Source organism: Bos grunniens, chromosome 3 (assembly GCF_055505025.1).
Source record: "Bos grunniens cultivar Pamir isolate PY7600 chromosome 3, Bosgru_T2T1.0, whole genome shotgun sequence".
Classification (NCBI taxonomy): Eukaryota; Metazoa; Chordata; class Mammalia; order Artiodactyla; family Bovidae; genus Bos; species Bos grunniens.
This window is the reverse complement of record NC_141167.1, coordinates 32,181,840-32,206,497: the sequence shown is the minus strand read 5'-3', so window position 1 is coordinate 32,206,497 and position 24,658 is coordinate 32,181,840. Positions and strand designations below refer to the sequence as shown.

Here is a 24,658-nt window from a genome sequence, read left to right as displayed (position 1 = left end):
TCCCAGCAACTTGACTTCTATTCTAAACCTTCAGCTGAAATTCCTTTCCAGAATGTTATCCAAGACCTCATCTCCAGCTTCTTGGAGCTGTTGATGGAGTCACATTCCTGTTTCTCATGGTTGCTTTCTGCTCCTTATAAGTTAGTTTTCTTCCTGGTTTCTAACAGCCCCACTTGTTCTCTATTTAATTTTTGGTATCTTTTCTTCTTCCTCTATAGCCACCCCCCCTAAGTGTCCTTTTCTACTCACCCTGCTCCTCTGCCAGGGCAAGCATGAGCCTTTGCCACCACTTCTGCCCTTTCTGGGAAGCTCAGACCTGCACCACCCTCTCTTCTGGGTATCGTTACCCAGATGCCTTGTGGACACTCCAAAGCAAGTTCCTCTTCCCAAGCTCTCTATGTTAAATAGCATTCTTTTCCTTCTGCCTTTCGAGGCTAAGAATATCTGAGTCATATTTGGTTCTGTTTTCTCTTTATTCCCACATGTGGCTTGTGGCTTGTGCTAAATCACTTCAGTGGTGTCTGACTCTTTGTGATCCTATGAACTGTAGCCAGCCAGCCTCCTCTGTCCATGGGATTCTCCAGGCAAGAATGTTAGGGTGGATTGCCATACCCTCCACCAGGGGATCTTTCTGATCCAGGGACTGAACCCATGTCTCTCTGTCTCCTGAGTTGACAGGCAGGTTCTTTACCATTAGCGCCACCTGGGAAGCCCACCTCTGTTGGCCACCAGATCCTTCACTCATCAATATTTCTTCATTTTTTTACTGAAGTCTAGTTGATTTACAATGTTGTATTAATTTCTGCTCTACAAAAAAGTGGTTCAGTCCTAGGTTCAGTCCTAATACATATATATATTAAATTTCACATATAAGTGATATTATATGGTACTTGCCTTTCTCTGTTTGACTTACTTCACTTAGTATGATAGTCTCTAGGTTCAGCCGTGTTGTTACAAATGGCATTATTTTGTTCTCTTTCTGGCTGAGCAGCATTCCACTGTATATGTGCCACGTCTTCTCTGTCCGTTTATCTGTTGATGGACATTAGGTTGTTTCCATGTCTCGGTGGTGGTGGTTTAGTCGCTAAGTCATGTCAGACACTCTTGTAACCCCATGGACTGTAGCCCACCAGACTCCTCTGTCCATGGGATTTCCTAAGCAAGAATACTAGAGTGGGTTGCCATTTCCTTCTCCAGGGGATCATTTGGACCCAGGAATCAAACCCAGGTCTTCTGCATTGCAGGCGAATTCTTTACCGACTAAGTTATGGCTATCCAATATTTGTTAATCAAACTCTAATTACATCTTCTCTAGCCTAGGCCCTTTCACCTCTGGCTCCAGCCCTCCTAATGAGCCTCCTGTCTTTCAATTTTCCCCTTCAAATGTATGTGCTGCCAGAAAAATGCTTTTCTGATACTAACCTGGTCATATCACCTGTTCCCTATTGCCTATAAGGTGAAGGTCAAAGCCCGTGACTTAGTGGAAGCGGAGCAGTTGGAATGGGAAGTAAGGTGACATGAGGGCTTGGAAAACCTTGGATTCCAGAAAGGACCAGGTGTATTTATTCCCTGGTCACTGAGAGTTGGCCGCATGGGCGTGATGTTGTAGAAAACTAACCTGAGAGGAACATGGAGGAAATTAAAAGTCCACAGTGATTTATGTGAGAAAAAAGGAATGGTGAGGGGCTTAAGTTCTGCTGCCAAATTACCAACCAGCAGAAAATGAGCCATAAACATGAATTAGACTGTAATCGTCTCTGGTTGTTTTTCTTCATCTTCTCAGCTGTGAGCAGCTCGGGCACAGAGGCTGTTTCTTTCATCTTTAGGTTCAGGATGGCACTTGATAAGTGCTCAAGACTAAAATATAGTGATGAAGGACAGGACTGATTATAAAGGAACTTGTCTTGTTAGAGGGAAAGAGAGGGGTACCATCCTCGTCTCCTTTTGTCTCTCCGTCTCTCTCCCCTTCCCTCCCAGCTCCCTGATTTAAACAGCCAGTTACATAATGTTACCTCATGCTAGGTACTAATCTAGATACTTGGAATCTAGAGACAAGTACAGCACAATTCTTGCCTTCAAGTTCACAGTCTAGTAGGAGCAACAAACATGTATGCAGATAACGGTCCTGATTTTGACATCAGTTGTAATACAGCATGTGTGTGTGTGTGCATGCTAAGTCACTTCAGTTGTGTCTGACTCTTTGCAGCTCCATGGACTGTAGCCCACCAGGCTCCTCTGTTCATGATATTCTCCAGGCAAGAATACTGGAGTGGGTTGCCATGCCCTCCTTCAGGGGATCTTCCCGACCCAGGGACTGAAACCATGTCTCCTGTGGTTCCTGTGTTGCTGGTCGATTCTTTACCATTGAGCCACTGGGAAAGCCCAATACTGCATGGTTTATTCTATAAAGGAAAGATAAGCAACGTGCAATGCAGTCCTGGGAGGTGGAGAGTCAGGAAGTTCAAGGGTGCCACCACATAGAAAGCCCAGCTAAGCAGAAATTTTAAATATGAGGTGTGTGCCAGGCAGAAGAGAAGGAAGAGCATGTCTGGCAGAAGGAACATGTGCAAAATTATATTATGAGAGAGAATGACAGATGTGGGGGAAAGTAAGATTTTAGATGGATATTGAGGTATCATGTAGGTATTAGAGAAAAGTACAGTACGGGGGAGGGTGGATTTCATGGTTGTAAAAGTTGAAGCCAGGAGGCTATTTGGGGACAGATCATGACATTCTTACCTTCAGAGTAATGGAGTTGATTTTATTCTTGGGCAATGGAGAGGCCGACTGGGTTTTGTTTTAAGCACAGAGTGGCATTTAATGGTATTAATAGTTTTAGGACATCAACTCTCATTGGAGCACTGAGGGCAGCTAGAGGGAGAAGGGAGATCAGTGGGAAAGCTTTTGTCATAACCCAAGCAGAAGAGGAAACCTAAAATATTTAGAAAGACCATGAACAGAGCATCTAGCAGCTGCAAAGTTGGAAAGATGAGGAAGAAGGAGTCATGGATGGCTGTGGCAGGACTAGGGTGGGGAGCAGGGCAGGGAGCAGAGGTGGCATGACTTACAGAGCTGACAGGTCAAGCTGGGTAAGAGTTTTAAGATGCAGGAGGAATGTGCATTTCCTACTCATTCACCTTTTCCTCAGCCTTCACCGCAGTGTAGGAACGCCTCGTCTCAGGTTATATCAACATCCCTGGATGTTTGCCCTTCATCTAGTATTGCCATCTTTCAGTCTCTTCCACACACCAGGGGTCACCAAACTTGTTCTGTAAAGGGCCAGAGAGTAAATATTTCAGGCTTTGCAAGGCTGCAGCGTCTCTGTAGCAACCACAGAGCTCTGCCATCATAGGCTGACAGCAGTGATGAACAATGAACAGATATGTGGGCATGGCTGCATTGCAATGAAACGGGATTGCAAAACCAGATGCCACGTCCTGTGTGCAGGCTGTGGTCTGCTGACCCTTGCCATGCACTGCAGTGTCCAGCCTTCCTAAAGCATCGCTTTTACTCTTTCTAGAGTGCCTTTTCTTCAGTTTAAACAGCATCAACTGCCCCCTCTCACCTTCTGAGATAGCCCATCCTTTGTCTATGGAGTGTGTTTTTCCCATGGCTTCTCTTGCCTTCCAAGATGGCCCACACTCTGCCTGTGCAGTGTATAGCTCCCTGAATAAACAGTTTTTCTCTTTAAAAGAGGCTTTCCTGGTGGCTCAGATGGTAAAGAATCTGCCTGCAATGCAGGAGACTTGGGTTCAATCCCTGGGTCAGGAAGTTTCCCTTCTCCCCTGGAGAACGGAATGGCTACCCACTCCAGTATTGTGCCTGGAGAATTCCATGGACAGAGGAGCCTGGCAGGCTATATACAGTCCACGGAGTTTCAGTGAGTCAGGCACCACTGAGTAACACTTCCTCTCTTTAACAAAAGAAGCATCAACCAAGATGTTGCCTTTGGCGGTCAGCACACCCCGTCTCCCCTTGGAAAGCAGCACAGGCACCCGCTGCTGCCTGCCCTGTCTGCTGCTGCTTCCCTTCCTTCTCCTTGCTTATTTGCCATTGTAAGGAAGTGAGCAAAGAGCAAGCTCTTCCAGGCCGAAAAGGACATCAGAATATTTCTGAAAAAATGAAGGCTTGTCAAAGGGGCCGTCTTCCCTCAGGTCTCAAGGAATCATGAGTGATGACCCCTGGCCAGAACATTGGATGATATTTGCAAAGTTCATCTTCTCGTTCCAGATTTCTAACTTTAAAGGTCTGCTTTTCCCTTGTTGGTGTTTCATTTAGAAAAGCAAATTCCTGCACGCACGCTCTGACCTTGAAGTAGCGCATTACAAGCTGAAAACCAGAAACCTCATGCTGCATCATGAATTCCTTCAGCGAGTCAAGCAGCTGCCCTTGGAATACAGCTATGGGGAGTACAGAGATCTCTTCCGTGATTTTGGAACCCACTACATCACAGAGGCTGTGCTTGGGGGCATTTATGAATACACACTCATCATGAACAAAGAGGCGATGGACAGAGGAGGTACACCGCCCGAGGACCATGTCTTTACTGATGGGGCGCATGGAACTATGAGTTAACAGGGAGAGAGGCTTCTATTCCTTGTTGGGGGAGGGGTTATAAGTTATGCTCCCGGTTTTCCTTCTCCCTCCCTGGTTTTCCTTTCACAGTTTCATTTGCAGATTCCTCATCCTTTGTTGTGGAGAAGGCAATGGCAACCCACTCCAGTACTCTTGCCTGGAAAATCCCATGGACGGAGGGGCCTGGTGGGCTGCAGTCCATGGGGTCACTAAGAGTCAGACACGACTGAGCGACTTCACTTTCACTTTTCACTTTCATGCATTGGAGAAGGAAATGGCAACCCACTCCAGTGTTCTTGCTTAGAGAATCCCAGGGACGGGGGAGCCTGGTGGGCTGCCGTCTCTGGGGTCGCACAGAGTCGGACACGACTGAAGTGACTTAGCAGCAGCAGCAGCAGTAGCATCCTTTGTTGATGTGTTGATGGTGGTTCTCCTCTGCCAGCCCTCTCTCTGGGCAGTCCTGTTTTCTACATAACTCCCTCTAGACAATAACATCTAATCTCCTGGCTCTAAATGCTTTATACGTGCACACGTATATGTCTATCCTGGATCTCTTCTGTGTACTGAAGAGCTCATGTAGAAATGCCTCTTTGAGATCTCCATTTGAATGTCTGCTGACCATCAAAAACTTAACATGCCCCCAAAGAGAACTTTCCCATGTTTCTTCTGTAGTCATCTGCATTGCAGAATGATTCCACCTTTCAGTCAGCTTTGAGGTGATACCAGAGCTGCGGGTTCCTAAACCACACTTTGAGCAGAAATGCCTTAGATTATCAGAGCTTCCAAACTAATATTCAACTCCCATTTTCCTTCCACAGGCCATTCTCCATACAGATATTACAGGTCTTTCTAGTTGTAATCAAAGTCAAGTCTAAGATATGATTTCTTCCTCCCAATTCCGTACTCTTTCCTGCAATATGGCATTTATCAGGTTAAGGGACCTGCCCCAGGTCACCCAGGTTACAGTGGCAGAGCCGGGTTTCGGTAATAGGTCCAGTGAACTTGCAAGAGGACAGAAGGCATATAAGGTAAATTAAGGTCAGTGTGGCCTCCCTCAGTCTTGCCAAGATTAAGGGTACTGAACTCCATACCAGAGGTTTCAAAAGTACTTGTCATAATTCCTCTGATTGCTCTCTACAGAAAGGTTCTATGATCAAGTTGTGGAAACATAATAGATCCCACTTGAGAGTTTCACAGGCATACTGAAATCAAGTGACCTCTCCATCACTTTTGATACCACATTTATCACACTGACTCGACTGCAGAAGCCTGGTTTCTTGTCATTGTTGCTCTTAAAGAAATATAAGAGATATCATCATGGGATTCATGTTTCAGGGAACATGCTTTGGGGAAAACTGATCCACATCAATATTTCCAGCAATCCCAGGTGTTAAAGCTGTTTCCTCTCCTTTCCCTGACCTCAAATGCTATAGAAAGGTGCTCATATGTCATATGGAAGACTTCAGCAACCCCAGGATGGGAAGATGCCCTGGGGAGAATTGGAGAGGAATAGATGGGAAATGGTCCAGAAATGAAGACGAAATAAGGGAAATTGGTTCTTCTCTTTTCCAGGGACTATACCAGACATTTCATAAACATTATCTCAACTGACCAAGTAACTGTTCGTACTACATCAAAGAGTAGAGAAGGGAGGACAGCTCACAGCAGCCTCTATTCACTGGATCAATACCTAGAGACTTGATAAGAAGCCATATTTTTAGAAAGTGACTCCGAGCTCTTCCTGTCTTTGGAGAGCGGCAAAAACCCTCTGAGTATCTGTAGAAGCTGAAAGGGGAAGTTGATGCTGATCTCAAATGGGGTCTCTGGCCTGGTGCCAGGAGCTGCCTGCTGCATTTCTTGTCCCTAGTCTGGCCACCCGTTAATTTACACCTGAGTCCCTGTGGGCCTCCAGGAAGGGTTTGGCATCAGGGATCGACTACAGGAAAAGGCCCAGGACAAATTGCCATTTTAGGTCATAAACCTTTTTTCTTGCTTCCTTCAGATTACTCTCTTAAGAACATCCACGACTGTGCTAAACATGATTTTAAAATCGGCGCCGCCATAACATCGGTCTACTTGAAGCTGGGTGTGTCGGAGGCCAAGTGCAGTGACATTCTCAATGAGATAAAAGGTGAGTGGCAAGGGCATGTGACTTCTCTGCTTATCATCCTTCCTTCTCCAGCAGCCCAGACCCATCACTCTTTAAGCTAAAGATTGCATATTCCAAGACATTTCAATTAAAATACTAATTCATTCAATAAAAACCTACCTAGCTCCTATTGTATTGGTATGCAGAAATGAATAAGATGGTCTTCCTGTCTTCATGATATTCACATGAGTAGGCAAACAATTAAAAAATCAAGGACCGGGCAGTGATAAGCACCAAACTTGGTCTGGCTTCCAGGAACAGGCAACTTGAGGAGTAAGGTATCAAGGTTGCTTTTAGGGAGGAAGAAAAAAAAAAATCTAACAATGAAAATTTGCTCTGGGGGCCGGAAGTGGGCCTGGCTAGAGGTAGGATGGTCTAGGATGGAGAGGTAGGAGCCAGGTGGAGGCCGTGGGGGATACAGCTGAGGCAGCTAGTCCTTACCTGAAGCAATGGGCAAGAAGGAAACTAGAAAAGCAGGCAATGCCACAAGTCATGTAGCAGAGTTCACATGGCGGGTGAGACTAGGAGTGAGTGCTAGAGCCAGTCTGGGAGCAGAGATCTGAAAGGCCACACAGGGGAGCTGGGAATCAACACCGAAAGTAGAGTAGGAGAGGGAGGGATCAGCAGGGCTCTAGTCCCAACCTCTTCTGCACCCTGAGCTACTCTCCTTCATCTGCTCTACAGACTAAGCTTGTCCTTATTTCTGTGATCATATGTGAATGAAGAGTTCCACAGCCAAAGCAAAACAAAACTAAAAAACAACAACAAAATGAACTGCTGGTCTAGAAGAGTTTCTTGTGACTGATGTGCAGTGGATACTGTTGTTTGTTTATTTTGGTGGGGCTGTGTTGGAACATGCATCCTACATAGGGAGGTAGGCAGAAGACATACATGCTCTTCAAAGAAAACTTGTAAAGTCACTCCCATCCAAGTTACTGAATAGAGCATTACCCAGTACCCTGGGACCCTTATCAGTTACAACTTCTCCCTCTCTTTGGAGATAACACCATCCTGAAGTCTCTGTTAAACACATCCTTCCTTTCATGATAGTTTTACCATCTACATGTATTGCTAACCTCTATGACTTAGAGTTGGGCTTGCCTGGTAACTCAGTGGTAAAGAATTCGCTTGCCAATGCAGGAGATGTGAGTTCAATCCCTGGGTTGGGAAGATACCCTGGAGAAGGAAATGGCAACCCACTCCTGAATTCTTGCCTAGGAAATCCCATGGGCAGAGGAGCCTGGAGGGCTACAATCCATGGGGTTGCAAAAATGTTGGACAGGACTTAGCAACTAAATAAAAACAATGACTTAGAGTTGCTTGTTTTTGAACTTTATATGGATGAAATGTAATCTTTCAGTTCTGGTTTTTTTATTTTGTTTTTCTTTGATATCATGTTTTTGTGTAAAACTATGGTTACTTCTTTTTCACTGCTGCATAGTATTTTATTGTATGAATATATCAGTTTGTTCCTTCTGTTGTTACATTTGGATTCTTTCCTGTACCAAGCCATTATATTCAGAGCTGCTGTGAACATTCTTACACACTCTTCTGACGCACATGTGCAAGGATCTCTAGGGAATGTACCCAGGAGTAAAATTGTTGGGTTGTAGAGTATGTACTTATTCTACACCAGGTAATACTGAAATTTTTCTGAAATGGCAGTCTCAGTTTACAGTCTGACCAGTAGTATACAAGACTCCGTTTGTATGATGCTCAAGTGCTGCAAGCTCAGAGTAGAATAGTCACTTTATACCAGTTTCTTTGGCTTCGGGCACAAGAAAAATTAGAATAGGAATGACTTACTGATATGATTGAGGGCTTCCTGGGAAACTGCTTGAGAAGTCAAAATAATAACAGTAGACATTGAAAGAAATAAAAACAGTAGACATTATTTAGTGAGTCTATTACATTCATGCTCACACCTTATAGATTTTCCCACTTTTGTCATCCGAGACAAAGAAGTGGTATAGCTCAGAGGCTGGGCGTGGTACGGGGAGTGAATACTTTCCCTTGGTGCCTAAGATTTCATATCTGCAAAGGAAGGATTATATACTTCCCATTTCATACTGAAGAATAAGTGAGTTAGTACATGTATAATGTTAGATTAGTGGATGGCACATAAATGATGAATAATCTTTGTCTATTTACCTATGATCTTCCCTATGTATGTATGTATATATCTGTCTTTCAGCTCTTTTCCGTAGACTCACTTAACGACTATCGCTTACAGATGCTAAAAATAAATATCCCTTTCTTGTCCTGTCTCCAGCTTGTGTCGACTGAGTGCAGTACCCTTTGCCCTTGCACTGTGACTCCCTTGCTGGCAGGGATGCATATTGTCCCACTTACATCTCCAGGGTGACCTCCCTGAACATAGTCACCAGGTTGTCAGGTGGGTTGCAGCAAATTTCAAGGTGTGAAAATGGATCCCCTGACATGCCAGGGCTCCGTATCCATTCCAGACAGAAACAAGAAAGACAGCATGGTGGAAGACTTGGTGGTCCTTGTACGAGGAGGAGCGAGTGAGTATGTCACTGCCCTGGCATACAAAGAGCTGCCAACAGCGGACCTGATGCAGGAATGGGGAGATGCAGTTCAGTACAATCCGGACATCATCAAAGTTAAGGTACACGCACCCACCCCACCCATCCTTTCCTCTATTCAGAAAACAGCTTCTGAAGGGTTTCCCTGAGCCAGGGTATAGAATACAGAGCTCAGTAAGACACAAGCCCTAACCTTGAGATAGATACCTTATAGTAGAAAATGTATCCAGAGTGAACTGATTGTAATACGCTGCGCAACACCAGCTACAGACCCCTCACTCCCTCTCACTTGGGCTCCCAAGTTGCTCAAGTAAGTTAACCATCAGCTTCTAATTCCAGGCTTCTTAAATCAATATTGTTTGCAGTTTATTGGGGAATCCCTCACTTAGTTCTTTGTTCATTTAAACATTCATTCCTGCGACCAACAAGTCATTGCTAAGTTCCTGTGATGTGATGGGAACTGAGGCACTGGAGGAGAACAGAGGAGGGTGCGAGGATGAAAAATGTAGTCTGTGCTGAACAGTAAGATCCATGGATGCATTACTGTTTTACAGGACAGCATAATTCACAATGGTAATCACCAACATGTTTTGGGCACCTACCATGTTCATGATACTCTGCCAAGGACTTTGGGAATGTCATTTCATCTAATTCTTAATAGCCTGCAAATTTAGTATGCTTATCTCCATTTTATGGCTGATAAAAAATCAAGGTCACAGAGGTTTCATCCGTCTGTGACTGCTCAAAAGTCCAGACCTGAAAAGTTGACCTCTTCTCTCCCCTCCAAATTTTCCTGTGGGTTTGGTAAATAGAAAATAATGATCCCAACCACCTGTCACCCAAACAATGGCAGTTTTACAACCTTAAACTAAAAAGACGTTAGCTAGAGCAGTGCTGTCATACACATCAGCAGGGTTGGTCCTTGCCTGTGGGTACTTCAGCACGGTGTCCATGTCACATCTTACACTGCCCTCTTCTTGCCATTGTCTGTACAATTATTGATGGTCCAGCATTCACCCTCTGGAGATTTACTCTTACAGCCAAGGAGAGGAGTTAAGGGACTGGAGCTCTGATGAGAGGCTGTGCAGTTCCCGAACTTGGCAGTTTTCCAGTGTCTTTGTTTATATGTCAATTGCATGGTTGCTGCAGAACAAGAAGGCTGCCATTCAAATCCTTTCCTCTGCCATGTATTCAGTAGTTACACTTAGGGTTTAGTTGCTGGCAGGCATCGAGAAAGGTAAAGTGAGCCATAGCTTGCAGGAGGCTCTAGAGAAATCTGGGATGAGCTAATGACATGATGACATTGGTTGGTATCACAAACAAGCATGGGAGAGAAGAGAGTTCATGGAAAAATAGACCCCTGGTCTTTACTTTTTACTGATATCTTACCTGAATTTTGTTTTAAACTTAAAATTAATGGATTGCTCTGGTTACCTATCCATTTAGGTTGGAAGTGCCATCATGGGCATTGGGAATGTCAAGTATCCAGCAGCATGGGATATGATAAAGGGATGTGTGTTTTGTGTGTTTGTGAGAAAGAGAGAGAGCACATGTTAGCATGCTAAGCATCTCAGACCTGCCACCATCCTCAGAGATGTGGTACTTCACTGATGGCACAGAGGCTTCAAACAGCATGTATGTGATGCCCTGGAAAGTATTGTATCTACTATAAGTATAGTGCTGTGAAGAGTTGTGGGGACTGAAAGGGGAGAGATTAGAAAATCAGAGATGTTTCCAGTAGTGGCGGAGGTGAATTTGTTGAAAGCTTTTGTGCATTTCTCCTATATATCCCTAACTTGAGTTGGAAACATCTATTGTAGTCACAGATTCTTTCTGGCAAGAGAAAACTGTTTATGACTTCATATTATCTCAAAATAATTCTCTGCACAATCAGTTTACCAGGTAGTTGGAGCAGCAAGTACTTTCCAAGAGAGTAGAGACCACTCGATAAGGAATTCCTAGACATGGAGTATTGGCCAAGGCTCATGTACATAAACCAGTCTTAAAGATCAATATCTGGAAACACAGTTCCTATAGGAGCCAGGTAGGCAGGAAAGAAGACCAGAGAAGAGCCCATTCACATTGTTTACTGGTGAACATTAGATATAGAGACATGGTGCTTTGTTCAAAGAAGAGGTAGCGAAATCACTGGACATATATAAAGAGAACTTTGAACACAAAAGATTGAGATTATACCCAAGATAAAATAGACAAGCATACATCTAAACATAGAAGTAAATTTTACAATATATTTTCTTTGTGATTGTAAGAAAATAAAGAATTTATGAACTAAAAAATAGAAGCCGAGATGTTTAGTCACTAATCAGATGAAAAGGGAAATGGCTGAATGTAGGAAGCCAAAAGCACAATAGTAGAAGCAAAACCTACATTGGAAACTATAAAGAACAGAATTGACACTGCAGAAAATTGAGTCAGTGATGTGGAAGGTGCTGTAAAAATGTTCCTATAATGCAGAAGCAAAAGACAAAGAGATTAAAACAATGATATAAAAGAAATATGATGGACACAGAGTACAGCAGTGGAAATCTAAAACCCAGAGCATTCTTCCTGAGAAAGATACAGGAGTGAATGTGAAGATGCATTAATCAAGCACATAATAAGGGAAACTTCCCTGAGCTGATAATGCAAAATGAACAGCTCATTGAAAAGCAGGCAAAAGTACTGAAGATAAAACAATACTGAAACACAGCGTGGTGAAATTTTTTACTTTGAGGAACAAATAGATCCTACAGAAATAGAAGTCGTACTGATCTTAGAATTATTCGCAGTGCTAAATGCATAAAGATTGTAGAGTGACAACCATGAAGGAAAAAGCTTGTGTCCCAGTGAAATGGTCTTTAAAGGATGAAAAAATTCCCCAAGACATTCGAAGGATCCTGGCAATAGAGGATGTCCAAATAATTATGAACTTCAGACAAATAAGGAATATTTTTTTTAGGATAAGCATCTTTGAAATATTTCATGCGACATATTTGGTGGCTCGAATGGTAAAGAATCTGCCTTCAGTGCAGGAGACCTGGGTTCGATCCCTGGATTGGGAAGATCCCCTGGAGAAAGAAATGGTGACCCACTCCAGTGTTCTTGCTTGGGAAATCCCATGGACAGAGGAGCCTGGCGGGCTGCAGGCCATGGCAAAGAGTCAGACATGACTAAGTGACTAACACTTTTTCACTTCATACTAAAATTTCATTTGTTACTTATCTGAAATTCAAATTTAACTCAGAATACTATATTTGATTGTCAACTTTAGTCACAAAGTCTGTCATCTATGTACATATCCATTGTGGTTGGGGTGGCAAGGTTGTGGTCTGGGGTTCAGGCTGATGGAGACTCCATGGTACAGAACATGGCATGACCAAGTGTAGAAGGGAAAATACAGTGCTGAATGGTTCAAATGAGGCATCAGGAGAGCCTCGGTTATGCCACCGTGAAACAGCCCCAAATTTCAACAACTTAGGCCAGCAAAAGTTTATTGCTCAGTCACATTCATGTCCAAAGTATACTGGTAAAGAGGCTTTTCTGAATATCACTGTGGGATCTGGGCAGTGGAGGTTTTATCTTGTCATGTGCCCCCAATATCATCACAGCTGCTGCTGCTGCTGCTAAGTCGCTTCAGTCATGTCCAACTCTGTGCGACTGCATAGAGGGCAGCCCACCAGGCTCCCCCATCCCTGGGATTCTCCAGGCAAGAACACTGGAGTGGGTCACCATTTCCTTCTCCAATGCATAAAAGTGAAAAGTGAAAGTGAAGTTGCTCAGTCGTGTCCGACCCTCAGCGACCCCATGGACTACAGCCTTCCAGGCTCTTCTGTCTATGGGATTTTCCAGGCAAGAGTACTGGAGTGGGGTGCCATTGCCTTCTCTGCAATCTCTTCTCTGCCATTGCCATCACAGCAATGGTAAGGGAATGGGAAAATTCACCACACTCTCCTGCCAAAGCTTCAACCTGGAAGGGATGCTCCCTCTGCTTACCTCTCACAGCTCAGAAAAAGTCATATTGCAAACCTACCCTTAAGGATGGTTCAGGGAAAAGCAATCCTGCCAAGTGCCCAGAAGGAAAAGAAGCTGATACATTTGGTAAACAGTGATAATGACCATTACACTTTACTGAAGCAATTTATTCAAAGATTCTCTAAAAGCAGGTTACTCTGATTAACAGAAGGTTTAAAATGTAGATACTGTGGTAGCAAGAATCAGTAAGATATTTCGGACTTAGACTGTCAGATCTCACTTGAAATAATAAATTCTGAATTTCAAATAAGGAAACCCACAAATATTATTAAGTGGAAGGTAACACAACAACAAAATAATTTGCCACATGTGAAATCTTTCATGTGTAAGGAATGATACTGTTTATAAGAAAAATATCTCAAAAAAATAGAAAACTCTCAGAAGAACTCAGATGATAAATAAGCAAAATTTTAACTTCTCAGCAATAAAAATGAAAATTAAAGTAACAATACAAAGTATCTTTTGCCTATCAGATTAATGATGATTAAAAATCTTTAATACTCAACCTTATTGGGAGCAATGGGATGGAAACTTTTATATTATGAAATAGGACTATAAAATGGTACATCCCTTTAGGAAAAGAATTTAACTGTATATATCCAAGACCTTAACAATGTTTACAATGTTTGATCCAATAACCCTAAATGCAAAAATTGTCTGTAGAAATCATTTTAAAAATTGGTAAAGATGTATCTATAAAGACCCACCTGATTTTATGCTGCTGTAGTTTCACTTTATCTGAAGTTTTGCTTTCTGAGGTTCAGTTACTCATGGTCAACCATGATCTGAAAATATTAAATGGAAAACTCTAGAAAGAAGCAATTTTTCAGTTTTTCATTGCAAGCCATTCTGACTAGTGGGATGAAATCTTGCACTGTCCCACTGCATCCCCACCTGGGATCCCTAGCCATCAGCACCATCTGCTCCTGACATCCAACCCCTGACATGATCATGGTTCAGTAACCCAGGACCACCGAAGCAGGTGAACTTTCTGATGACACATAAACAGTAGCCTGACACTATGTCGTAATGCCTCCGTCATTCACTCACTTCACCTGATCACGTTAGCACGTTATGATCTCATGTCATCACAAGTACAAGAAGGGTAATACAGTACAATCAGATATTTTGAGAGACAGAGAGAGCACGTTCACACGACTTTTATTACAGTGTATTGTTATAATTGTTCTACTTTTAGTTCCCATTGTTAATCTCTCATCATGCTTAGTTCATAAATTAAATTAATCGTAGTATATGGGTATAGGAAAAGACATAGTATATGTTGAGTTTGGTGCTCTTCCTGGTTTTGGGCAATCATCAAGGGTCTTGGAATGTATCCTGACTGATAAGGGAGGACAACCATATTTGTAGTAGCAAAGGAAACATAAAAGTGGAAGCCACCTAAAGATTCAATAACAGAGTATAGTTGAATACATTGTAGTCCACCAGGACAACAGGATACCCTGTAGTCATGAAAATCATTTTATCAAGGATTATTGAATAGCATAGGAAAATGTTCATAATATGACATTAAGTGAAAAAAGTGGAATGTAAACATGTGCTTTTCTTATGCCATCAATTTGGTATAAGTATCTGTCCATCTACCCTTCCAAAAATATATTCTGAAAGGGCACAAATCACATTGGTAACAGTTCCTATCTGCTGCTGCTTACCGAGTGTTACTCTGGTAAATTTCTTTAAGTTTTCTGTGCCTCAGCTTTGCCATCTATAAAACGGGGATACAGAAGTTTACCTGACTCCTAAGATTGTTGTGAAGATTAAGTTAGATCACATATGTTTTTAGTTCAGCAGCTAATGAATGCGGGCTATGGCAATAATCAAGAATGCCAATCACCAGGGTCCATCATAGACACCTGCAGGGAGTTTTATAGACCATGCCTGCCTGGCGTGCTGCAGTTAAGGGGGTTGCAAAGGGCTGGACATAACTTAGCGACTGAACAACCACCACCGTCTCTGTGCAGCAATGTAATCAATCAATCAAGTTTTCACTACTGCAGGTGTGCTAAGAAACCAATGATCAATGTGAGTAGTTAGGATTGGGTGTCTGGGGGAGAGATGTAGAAGGAAGGAGGAGGAAGGGAGGAAGGAAGAAGAGGACAAAAGAGAGAAAGACAGGAAAAAGGAACCAGCAAACCAAAAAAAAAGACAAGTGAGCCGCATTAAGTTAAGAAGGAAACTGTGGAGGGAATCTTAGGAATTGCTGCCAAGTTGCAAGGCAGACTGTCCTGGAGAACCCTGGGATAGAGGTTGGAAAGGAGAATAATCACCATTTTTATCACCAGTTTTCATGAACTAGTAGGAGAAGCACAGATTTGGGATTAGAGTCCTGGCACCCCTATTCAATGAGTTCTTCAACTTAACCTCACCTGAAATGGCGCTGGTAATTGCTCCCATGCGAGGATGAAGGAGGATCATAGCACAGCCCCTGGCACACGGTGCCACTGACTTTATCTCCTGAAGCAGATCTCAGAACTAGTAGGAAAATGCCTGGTAGGTTAAAAGCAGGTTAAAGGCAGCCTTTCGAGGTGCTCTGGCAGGGAGAGCAGGCTGTTAGAGGAGCTCATTGTGGGTGTACAGCAACCCTCTATGTACCCCCGCCTACCCACCATGTGTGGCCAGAAGCTGGACCATTCTGCAAACAGCCTCTGGATCAATTCATTGACCACAAAACGGTGAGACAATGGGACCACCAAGGGGCCTTGCTTTGCCCACTGGAGTGAAGGTCAGCATCAGATGCATTAAGAAATGGAAGCAATTTTCTTCCCACTGGAGGCTTCTATTAGGCATGATTGCCTGTGTTTAGACAGACCCTAAACTCTCCAGGGCCGGATTAGCGCAGGATCACAAACAAAATCTGGCGAGGAACCTGACCCTGGAGCTGAAACTCTGAGCCAAGAGGCTCTGAACATGTTTAACTACCTCTTTGGACTTTGCCTCTGTCTTTTCCAAGGCCACAAACACCCCCACATCCACCTGTGGCCTCCTGCTCTCAGACACTGCCATGCCCACTGAGAACATCTTTCTCTCTGCTTGCCACACCCTGGCCTCCATGCCAGCTGCTGTTACCCTAATGAGGCCTCCCATTCCCTTTTCATTCTTCTACCCAGTCTTATTAGCCACTCTCATTAAGCTTTGGGCCGAACCCTCGAGACACAGCTGAGCAGTATATAGGTCTGATCTTCAGGCGCTTACAGTCTATTTAGAGATGAAGGAAAAGGGACTTCAGCCCAAAACATTGACCACAAGGGAGAAAAGAGGTAGAATTTGTATTGGATGAGTAGTGTAGACAGTATGCTGAGCATTTCATAGTAGGAAGGTGTTCTGGAAGCTTTAGAGCTCAGGGGAAGTTTCCCTAATTGTGGCTCTTGCATGACATGAAGGATTTTCACAGGTTTGGGGTGGGAGGTATTGCTGAAACAGGGCTCCTATAATACTTCCAAAGAGCAGCTTGCAAATCCCCTCCCCTCTCCCACCAAAGAGAGATTAACAAACTCCTCCTCTCTACCCTGGTTACTGTCCTGCAATTGGAGAAGGAAATGGCAACCCACTCTAATATTCTTGCCTGGAAAATCCCATGGACGGAGGAGCCTGGCTGGCTACAGTCCATGAGGTTGCAAAGAGTCGGACATGATTGAGTGACTTCATTTTCCTCTCTACCCATTACAAGTTACCACTGTTACCTGTAACCACTGTTCTGTAAGTATCCATTAGTACAACTGTCTGTATCTCTAGATTCTGAGTTCTGGGGGAGTGAAGTGGGGATTTTATCTTATTCCTTACTATGCTTCTTGCCTGGCACTTGGAAGGTATTCAGCAAGTGTTTGTTGACCTGAACTTGAATGGGCTTGTTTGTGGCTATTGGGTGGGATGGGAAAGAGAAAGGATGGGGTGTCCATCCGTGTGCTGTACCGTCCATCCAGTTCCATATGAATCCACTGTGATCTGCATGCACCAAACCTGCCCATTCCTATGGAGCCTTACTTTGGGCTTTTGTTACTATATGACCAATGTATTCTGTTGAAATCAATGCCTTTGCTCCTTTCCCAGGTAATGCCTCTGTATGAACTGGTGACAGCCACAGACTTTGCGTATTCCAGCACAGTGAAGCAGAACATGAAGAAGGCCCTGGAGGAGTTCCAGAAGGAAGTCGACTCCTGCCAGTGTGCTCCCTGCCAGGGGAACGGAGTCCCTGTCCTGAAAGGTACCGTTTCCAGTGTCGTTTGTGGAAGCTACCACCTGGATGGGCTGGTTCTGGGGCCAGATCACGTTGTCAATCCACACAGCCTCCAGAGGTGTGTTTCTAGGTCAAGGTTTGATGTGTATCTCCAGGGCAATTTCTAGGTCTTTCCCCAGTCCTCTGTCTCAAGCTCCAGGGACTGTCATAAAGCTCCCTTCTTTGTCTCAGAGGAAAAAAGATGAGCCCCTGGCCATTTGGAGCCTTTTAAAGCTGAGCTTCTCCACCCTGGTTGGGCATTAGAACCACTGGGGATCTTTAGAACTACTGATGCTAGAGCCCCAGATGTGATCATCACATGAAACTCTAGGGAAGAGACCCTCATCAGGATGGCGAGACCCTCCCCTCTTCTGGTAGTTCTAATTTGTGGCTGGGGTGTGACTCACCATTGCTGAAGCCCCCACCTTCCTGGAGCACAGTGAGGTGGGGTTGGACTGACGAGGCGCCTGTACTCAGGTGGCACTAATGGCAAGGTGCACGATGCTCCTGTCAAGGTGCGTGTGAGAATCACCCAGGGAGCTTTGCACAGACACAAAGCCCTGGGCCTCAGCCCGAAACAGTGAAAGCCAGTCACTGGGACTGGCCTTTTAAAAAGCCTACCAGATAATTCGGTGTACAGTGAGAGTTGGGCAGCTGTTACACAGCTGAATTCCCTGGCAGACAGAATCCATGATTTTGCCAAGCTTTTAGACTAGCAGGAGAGCTAGACTTGACCCAAAGGTTGCATTGAAATGTACCAGTGTTAGGACCAGGTAGTCAGAATGCAGGCAGCTAGAAGAGGCTGCTTAGGCTGTCAGGATACCTAGGTTATAGCCACAAGGGAAAGCATTAAACTGAAGGCAGGGACGAGATGAGACGCTATCGCCTGTAACAGAGAGTGGGGAGGGACTCCTGGTCAGACAAAAGGCCCTCCCTGGGCCGAGCAGGGGAAACCCCTCCTGCATATCCTGACCAATACATGGTGAGACAATTGGAGGATGGGGAGGTGGCAGCATGGATGGGCCACGAGAACTTCATTGCTAACTTGAGGGTCACATCCGGGGTCACCGCAGTGGGCAGAGCAAACATGAGCAGAGCTGGGGCCTGGGGTCATCTGCTCTTGTTTTGATGGGCTGAGGAAGAGTCCCATCCAGCATAATGCTGAAACAGGGTGCCAAGAGCACCTGGGTACGGCAGATCCCAGCCTAGGGAGCCAACCGGCAGAACTCATGTGGATAGAGTGAGCTCAACAGAGGGGACACGAGAGGAGATCTGTTCTCGGGGAGAAAGATTCCACCTGCTCAGCTGAGACGGATGGATATGTATCTTGCTTCTCAGAGGGGATGGAGATAAGCAAAGCAGGCATAAGTGACAGCCTAAGGATGGAGAGTTCTCCTTCAGGAACAGGACCTGTAAGAGAGGGTCAGTTCAGCAGGAAGTAGGATCCGTTCACCTGCTCCAGATTTTGATCTAGGGTTGCTGAAATCCTCCTTGCCTTGTGTGTAGTTTGGACCTAGAGACTGGGACTCCCTGGAGGCTCTACTTTGGAGGTGAGGGAGCAAAGGAAGCCAGAGGCTGAAAGGGCCTTACCTGTAAAGGACAGTCCTGTAAAAAGAGTTCACGTGGTTGATGTGAGAGAAGCTCCAGGGTGACATGTGACAGATTAACATAAAGAATAATTTCTAAAATGTCAGAACTGGCCAAAGGGAACATAAATGTGAAAAGTGAAAGAAAGTGAAAGTCGCTCAGTCGTGTCCCAGTCTTTGCAACCCCATGGACTATACAGTCCATACGATTCTCCAGGCCAGAATACTGGAGTGGGTAGCCTTTCCCTTCTCCAGGGGATCTTCCCAACCCAGGGATTGAACCCAGGTCTCCTGCATTGCAGGTGGATTCTTTACCAGCTGAGCCACAAGGGAAGCCCAAGGTAGCATGAGATGTCCAAGAGTAGTGAGTTCTTCATCACTAGAGGTGTTCAAGCAGAGACAAGGAAATTACTTGATGTGAAATTGAGCACCAGTGACCACTGGCCCCAATGACCTCAGTAATGTATCTTCTGACCCCCAAAATCCATAAGTTTAGGTCAAAGGTCAGCTAATGGGTAATTTTTCTCAGTAGCTCTACATCATTTTCTGTGGTGGAATAAACACCCTTTCATGAGCAAAGGACCTTCAAGAAAGGAGTGGGTATTCTTGGCACTGAACCTTCTTATTTCAAACCATTCAGTTAAACGTTTGTCCTATTTTAACCTAATGGAAAAGCTGTGAAGTGGAGGGAGGGTTGAACTCCAGGAGCTCTGTGTTTCACATGGTGTGATTCATGTTTTCTCTGCCTTGTCTTCTCAGGAACACGCTGTGAGTGCATCTGTCCCGCTGGATTCCAAGGCTCGGCCTGTGAGGTCACACACCGGAAAAGTAAGGAGTCTGTGAGGGTGGGTTGGGAAAGGAAAGTCTAGGGAAGTCCAGAAAATAATTTAAAACAGTAAGAGCAAAGTCAAGGCATGGACTAGGGAACTGGACACTATGAACTTGTGATCCATCTTTTTTTTTTAAGCTTTATTTGTTTATTGTTTTGGCTGCACCAGGTCTTCACTGATGTGAGTACAAGCTTTCTCTAGTTGCAAGGAGCTGGGCTTATTCTTCATTGCGGTGTGCGGGCTTCTCATTGTGATAGCTTCTTTTCTTGTGGAGCTTGGGCTCTCGCAAAGAGTGGGCTTCAGTAGTTGCAACATTCAGGCTCAGTAGTTGCAGAGCCTGGGCTCTAGAACTCGGGCTCAGTAGTCGTGGCGCCTGGGCTTAGTGGTCTTGCTGCATGTGGGATCTTACTGGACCGACCAAGGCTTGAACCCATGTCCCCTGCATTGGCAGGTGGATTCTTAATCACTGGACCCCCAGGGAAGCCCTTGAGATCCATCTTGACTCCTGACTTAATATTTTCACAACTGAGAGTACTCCATGTTACAAGACTGCTAATGTATGGCAGCCGCAAGTCATCTCTTCAAATCATTCTGGAATGTTTATCTTTTTTTTTTAAATGTAGTGAACTCCTTGGAGAAGGCAATGGCACCCCACTCCAGTACTCTTGCCTGGAAAATCCCATGGACGGAGGAGCCTGGTCCATGGGGTCTCGAAGGGTCGGATATGACTGAGTGACTTCCCTTTCACTTTTCACTTTCCTGCATTGGAGAAGGAAATGGCAACCCACTCCAGTGTTCTTGCCTGGAGAATCCCAGGGATGGGGGAGCCTGGTGGGCTGCCGTCTATGGGATCACAGAGTCAGACATGACTGAAGTGACTTAGCAAAGTGAACTCCTATTCAACCCTCAAAATCCAACACAGATGCCCTTTCTTCTATAAAAATTATTCTAACCCAAGTAGAATTAATTTCTACTGTGGGATCCCACAGGACTTCAAACATGTGTTTATTATATCTCTTAGCACATTCTATTTTGGGTTGTGTGTGTCTCCCTCCCTGTCTGTGAGTAGGGATCATGTCCTGTTTATACCTCTGAGTCCTCAGGTTCCCACACAGTTACTGCTGTTTAATTAACAACTGAAAGACTGGATTACCATTTTTTTAGCCAGTTTATTATCTAAGAATTCTTCACACCGCCTATCCCCCACCCCCACCTGTTTCTTTTCCTTTCTGTGCATTTTTGGTGATACCATTAAAAAAGGAAATGGCATATCCAATAAAAACACCAAACATATATTAAATTCTCCACTAGGAAGATCTCCTGGAAGAGGAAATGGCAGTGCAGTCTAGTATTCTTGCCTAGTCCACAGGGTCGCTAAGAGTCAGATATGACAACAACTGAGCGTGCACGCACACACACACACACGCGCACACACACACACACACACACACACACACACACACACCATTTGGTAGCCGACAAATTGGTGAGGGCTTTGACTCAGCATGGATTCAAATTCCATCTCATCATTTAATAGCAAATTACTTGACCTCTTTGTGCCTTGATTTCCTCATTTTTAAAATGGAGATGATGATATTAACACATCATTGACCAGAGATGTATTGGGTTGACCACAAAGTTCTTTCACATTTTTCTATAAGAACATGTGGAACAATCTGAACAAAGTTTTTGGTCAACCCAATATTAATGCTTCCCTGATGGCTCAGTGGTAAAGAATCTGCCTGCAGTGCAGGAGACACAAGAGACATGGGTTTGAGCCCTGGGTCAGGAAGCTCCCCTGAAGGAGGAAATGGCAACCTACTCCAGTATTCTTGCCTGGATAATCCCTTAGACAGAGGAGCCTGGTAGGCTACAGTCCATCGGGTCAGACATGACTGAACGACTGAGCATGCATGCATGTACACGTATGCAATATTAATGTCACATGTGTTAGTTTCTGCAAAAATCCCCTGGTCAATAATGTGTTAACTATCTCAAAGAGTTGTCTTGAGTCTCTCTTGAGACATAAAAAGCACTTGGAAGGATGCCTAACCCATCAGAAGAGCAAAATAAATATTTGTTCTGGAGCAAAATATACAGTTAATTTTTATTTCACGTATGTTAAATCCTTTCATCCTCTCAATAACCTCATGAAGTAGATACTGCCAATACCCCCATTTTATAGATGAAGAATCTGAGGTTCAGTGGGCACCTAATTAACTTGCCCACATAGTAGATATAGGGACCCAGTTTCAGGTCCAGTGAGCTTGTCTCTGTTGCCTTTGATCTTGGTGCCTGCTCTGCCCTCCTCCCCAGTAAAGGGATCAGGGGTTTCTTCACCCCCTCTCCTGCTATATCTCAACCAGACCCCTGACAGTGATCTGTCCAGTAAGAGTATAATGACAAAAATCACAGGATTTCCACTGGTTGGAGGAGACCTTAGAAATCTCCTTCTCCTGGTATCTCATGTTACCAATGGTGAGGCTCAGGGATATTAAATAATATGCCCAGAACTACACTGCAAGTTAGAGGCTCAGCCATGTGCATATCCATCATGGCGAATGTAATTGACTATTTTCCAGTCTCATCAACAACCAGAAATCCTAAAGGGAAAGGCAAATGTCAGGGAGAAGTGAGCATGGTGTTATCACTTCATTGAAAGCACTCCACGACCACTGTGGATAACAGAGCTCCCGTTTGATATGCTGAGAAGAAGTTAACTATCTGGCATTGTATACCTTGGAAGTGTCTAAGCTAGAAACCATTTATTCCACTAATATGGACTCAGGGATTCCTATGTGCCAGTTTAGGTGCTGGAGTTCATTCAGTGGTGGGAAAATCAGATATAATTCCTCTCACCATGGAGACTGCTCTTTAGAAAGACCAACATCATTTGAATCGTCTGTTTCTACTCTAAGGGCTACAAAATGCTCTGAGAGCTTAAAATATGAAATATTGATGAGGAGTTAGGAATCAGGAAAGGTTTCCCTGCAGAAATAACACTTAAACTGAGATCTGAAGGATGAATAGGATTGACCAGAGGAACAGAGGGTATTTGGGGCCAGGAGAACAGCATGTGCAGGGCCCTGTGGTTCAAAGGAGCATAGTGAGTCAGTGGCCTGAAAGAAGGACAGTAGACTGGAGTGGGGAGATCAGAGATTCAGATTCCCAGTGCCCTAGGGTTTATACACCTCACCCCTCCTGTAGGGCACTAGTGTATAATAAAGGCTAATTAACATTCATTGACCTTCTTTCTTATAGATGTCCCCATTGATGGGAAGTGGAATTGCTGGTCAAACTGGTCTCCGTGTTCTGGAGGACATAAAACAAGACAAAGGCAGTGCACCAATCCACCTCCTGGAAATGGGGGCAACCCCTGCTCGGGTCCTGCTTCAGAAACACTTAACTGTTAAGGAAGGAAAAGCATTTAGCAGGTGATGCTCCTGTGGGTTCAACGCAGCGTAAGTGCTGAGCCCTTAGAAATCAAGTCAGCTCAGCCCCACACCTGCTCCCATTTGGAGCTGGCCCATGGGTGGAGGGCTGTGCCATTCAGAATGTTTAAAATAAAGATATTATTTGTCAAGTGCACATCAATTTGAACAAATAGTAAGTTAAACAGTAATTAGGGTCTCCTGAAAGGCTTAACCATCCTGATAATTTTCACTTTGCTCATCTCAGCAATTTTATCTTACTCACATTTACTATCAGCTGGGATTGTGTTGGAAGTTGTCTACGTGAAAGTCCCACTATCCACCAGTGACCTGCAGTAAGTTCCCAATGATGGATGCTTGAATAGATATTAAACTGCTCCTATCCTGAGGACATACTGTCTCATTCATCATGTCAGTTGGCAATTCAGGTTTATTGAATGATTAGTGTGTGCCAGCCATGGTGCTCAGTGCATTTATTCATTCATTCCATCCTCAAGACCTTATAAGGTGGATACTTTATTAGCCCTATTAAACAGTAGGATGGAGAAGGCAATGGCACCCCACTCCAGCACTCTTGCCTGGAAAATCCCATGGATGGAGGAGCCTGGTGGGCTATAGTCCATGGGGTCACAAAGAGTCAGACATGACTGAGCGACTTTGCTTTCACTTTTCACTTTCATGCATTGGAGAAGGAAATGGCAACCCACTCCAGTGTTCTTGCCTGGAGAATCCCAGGGACGGGGGAGCCTGGTGGGCTGCCGTCTATGAGGTCACATAGAGTCAGATATGATTGAAGTGACTTAGCAGCAGCAGCAGCAAACAGCAGGAGAGCCAGCTTAGAAGAGTTCAGTTACTTCTCCAAGGTTATACAGTTAGGGAGTCGGGGAGCTGGACTGCAAACCTGGGCACTCAGGCTCCAGAGTTTTAAACTCTTAACAGTGATGCTCCCCTCCTCTCTGTATTGGACATTGGATTAACAAATAATTTTTTATGAAATGTAGAAAAAGGTGCTGTGTGTGTGTGAGTGATTGACAAATCCCCACCCACTGCATCCCAAAGAGCATGGATCCAGGTTCCTCAGCTCCTTTTGATGCTGAGCACAGGAAGTAAGTGTGTGTTCTGGGGCAGAGCTGAGTTGTTGTGACGTGAGTGGGTACCCAGAGAAGATGCTGAACAAGAGACGAGAACAAGGGAAATTCATCACTGAATGAGAGACAGTTTATAAAGAAAGAAAAAAAGAGAGGTTGTGGTGGTTGGAAGAGGAAACACATCAGG

General features: G+C 44.4%; 1 protein-coding gene and 1 long non-coding RNA gene across 2 annotated transcripts in view; one reads left to right on the top strand and one right to left on the bottom strand.

The window, feature by feature from the left end:
• C8B (complement C8 beta chain) overlaps positions 1-23,540 on the top strand; it is a 43,289-nt gene extending 19,749 nt beyond the window's left edge. The window contains exons 7-12 of the mRNA XM_086390189.1: positions 4,279-4,519; positions 6,578-6,706; positions 9,190-9,353; positions 17,371-17,524; positions 19,882-19,950; positions 23,214-23,540. Of these exons, the coding sequence (XP_086246315.1) occupies positions 4,279-4,519; positions 6,578-6,706; positions 9,190-9,353; positions 17,371-17,524; positions 19,882-19,950; positions 23,214-23,365 (909 nt within the window). The 3' untranslated portion in view covers positions 23,366-23,540. The remainder of the gene's footprint in view (positions 1-4,278; positions 4,520-6,577; positions 6,707-9,189; positions 9,354-17,370; positions 17,525-19,881; positions 19,951-23,213) is intronic.
• LOC147375431 (uncharacterized) lies at positions 10,275-15,826 on the bottom strand. The gene is made up of 3 exons (XR_015160067.1): positions 15,690-15,826; positions 14,010-14,087; positions 10,275-10,413 (listed from the first exon to the last, which is right to left on the bottom strand). It is a non-coding gene; the product is annotated as an uncharacterized LOC147375431 (long non-coding RNA).
• Positions 23,541-24,658: the final 1,118 nt, after the last annotated feature.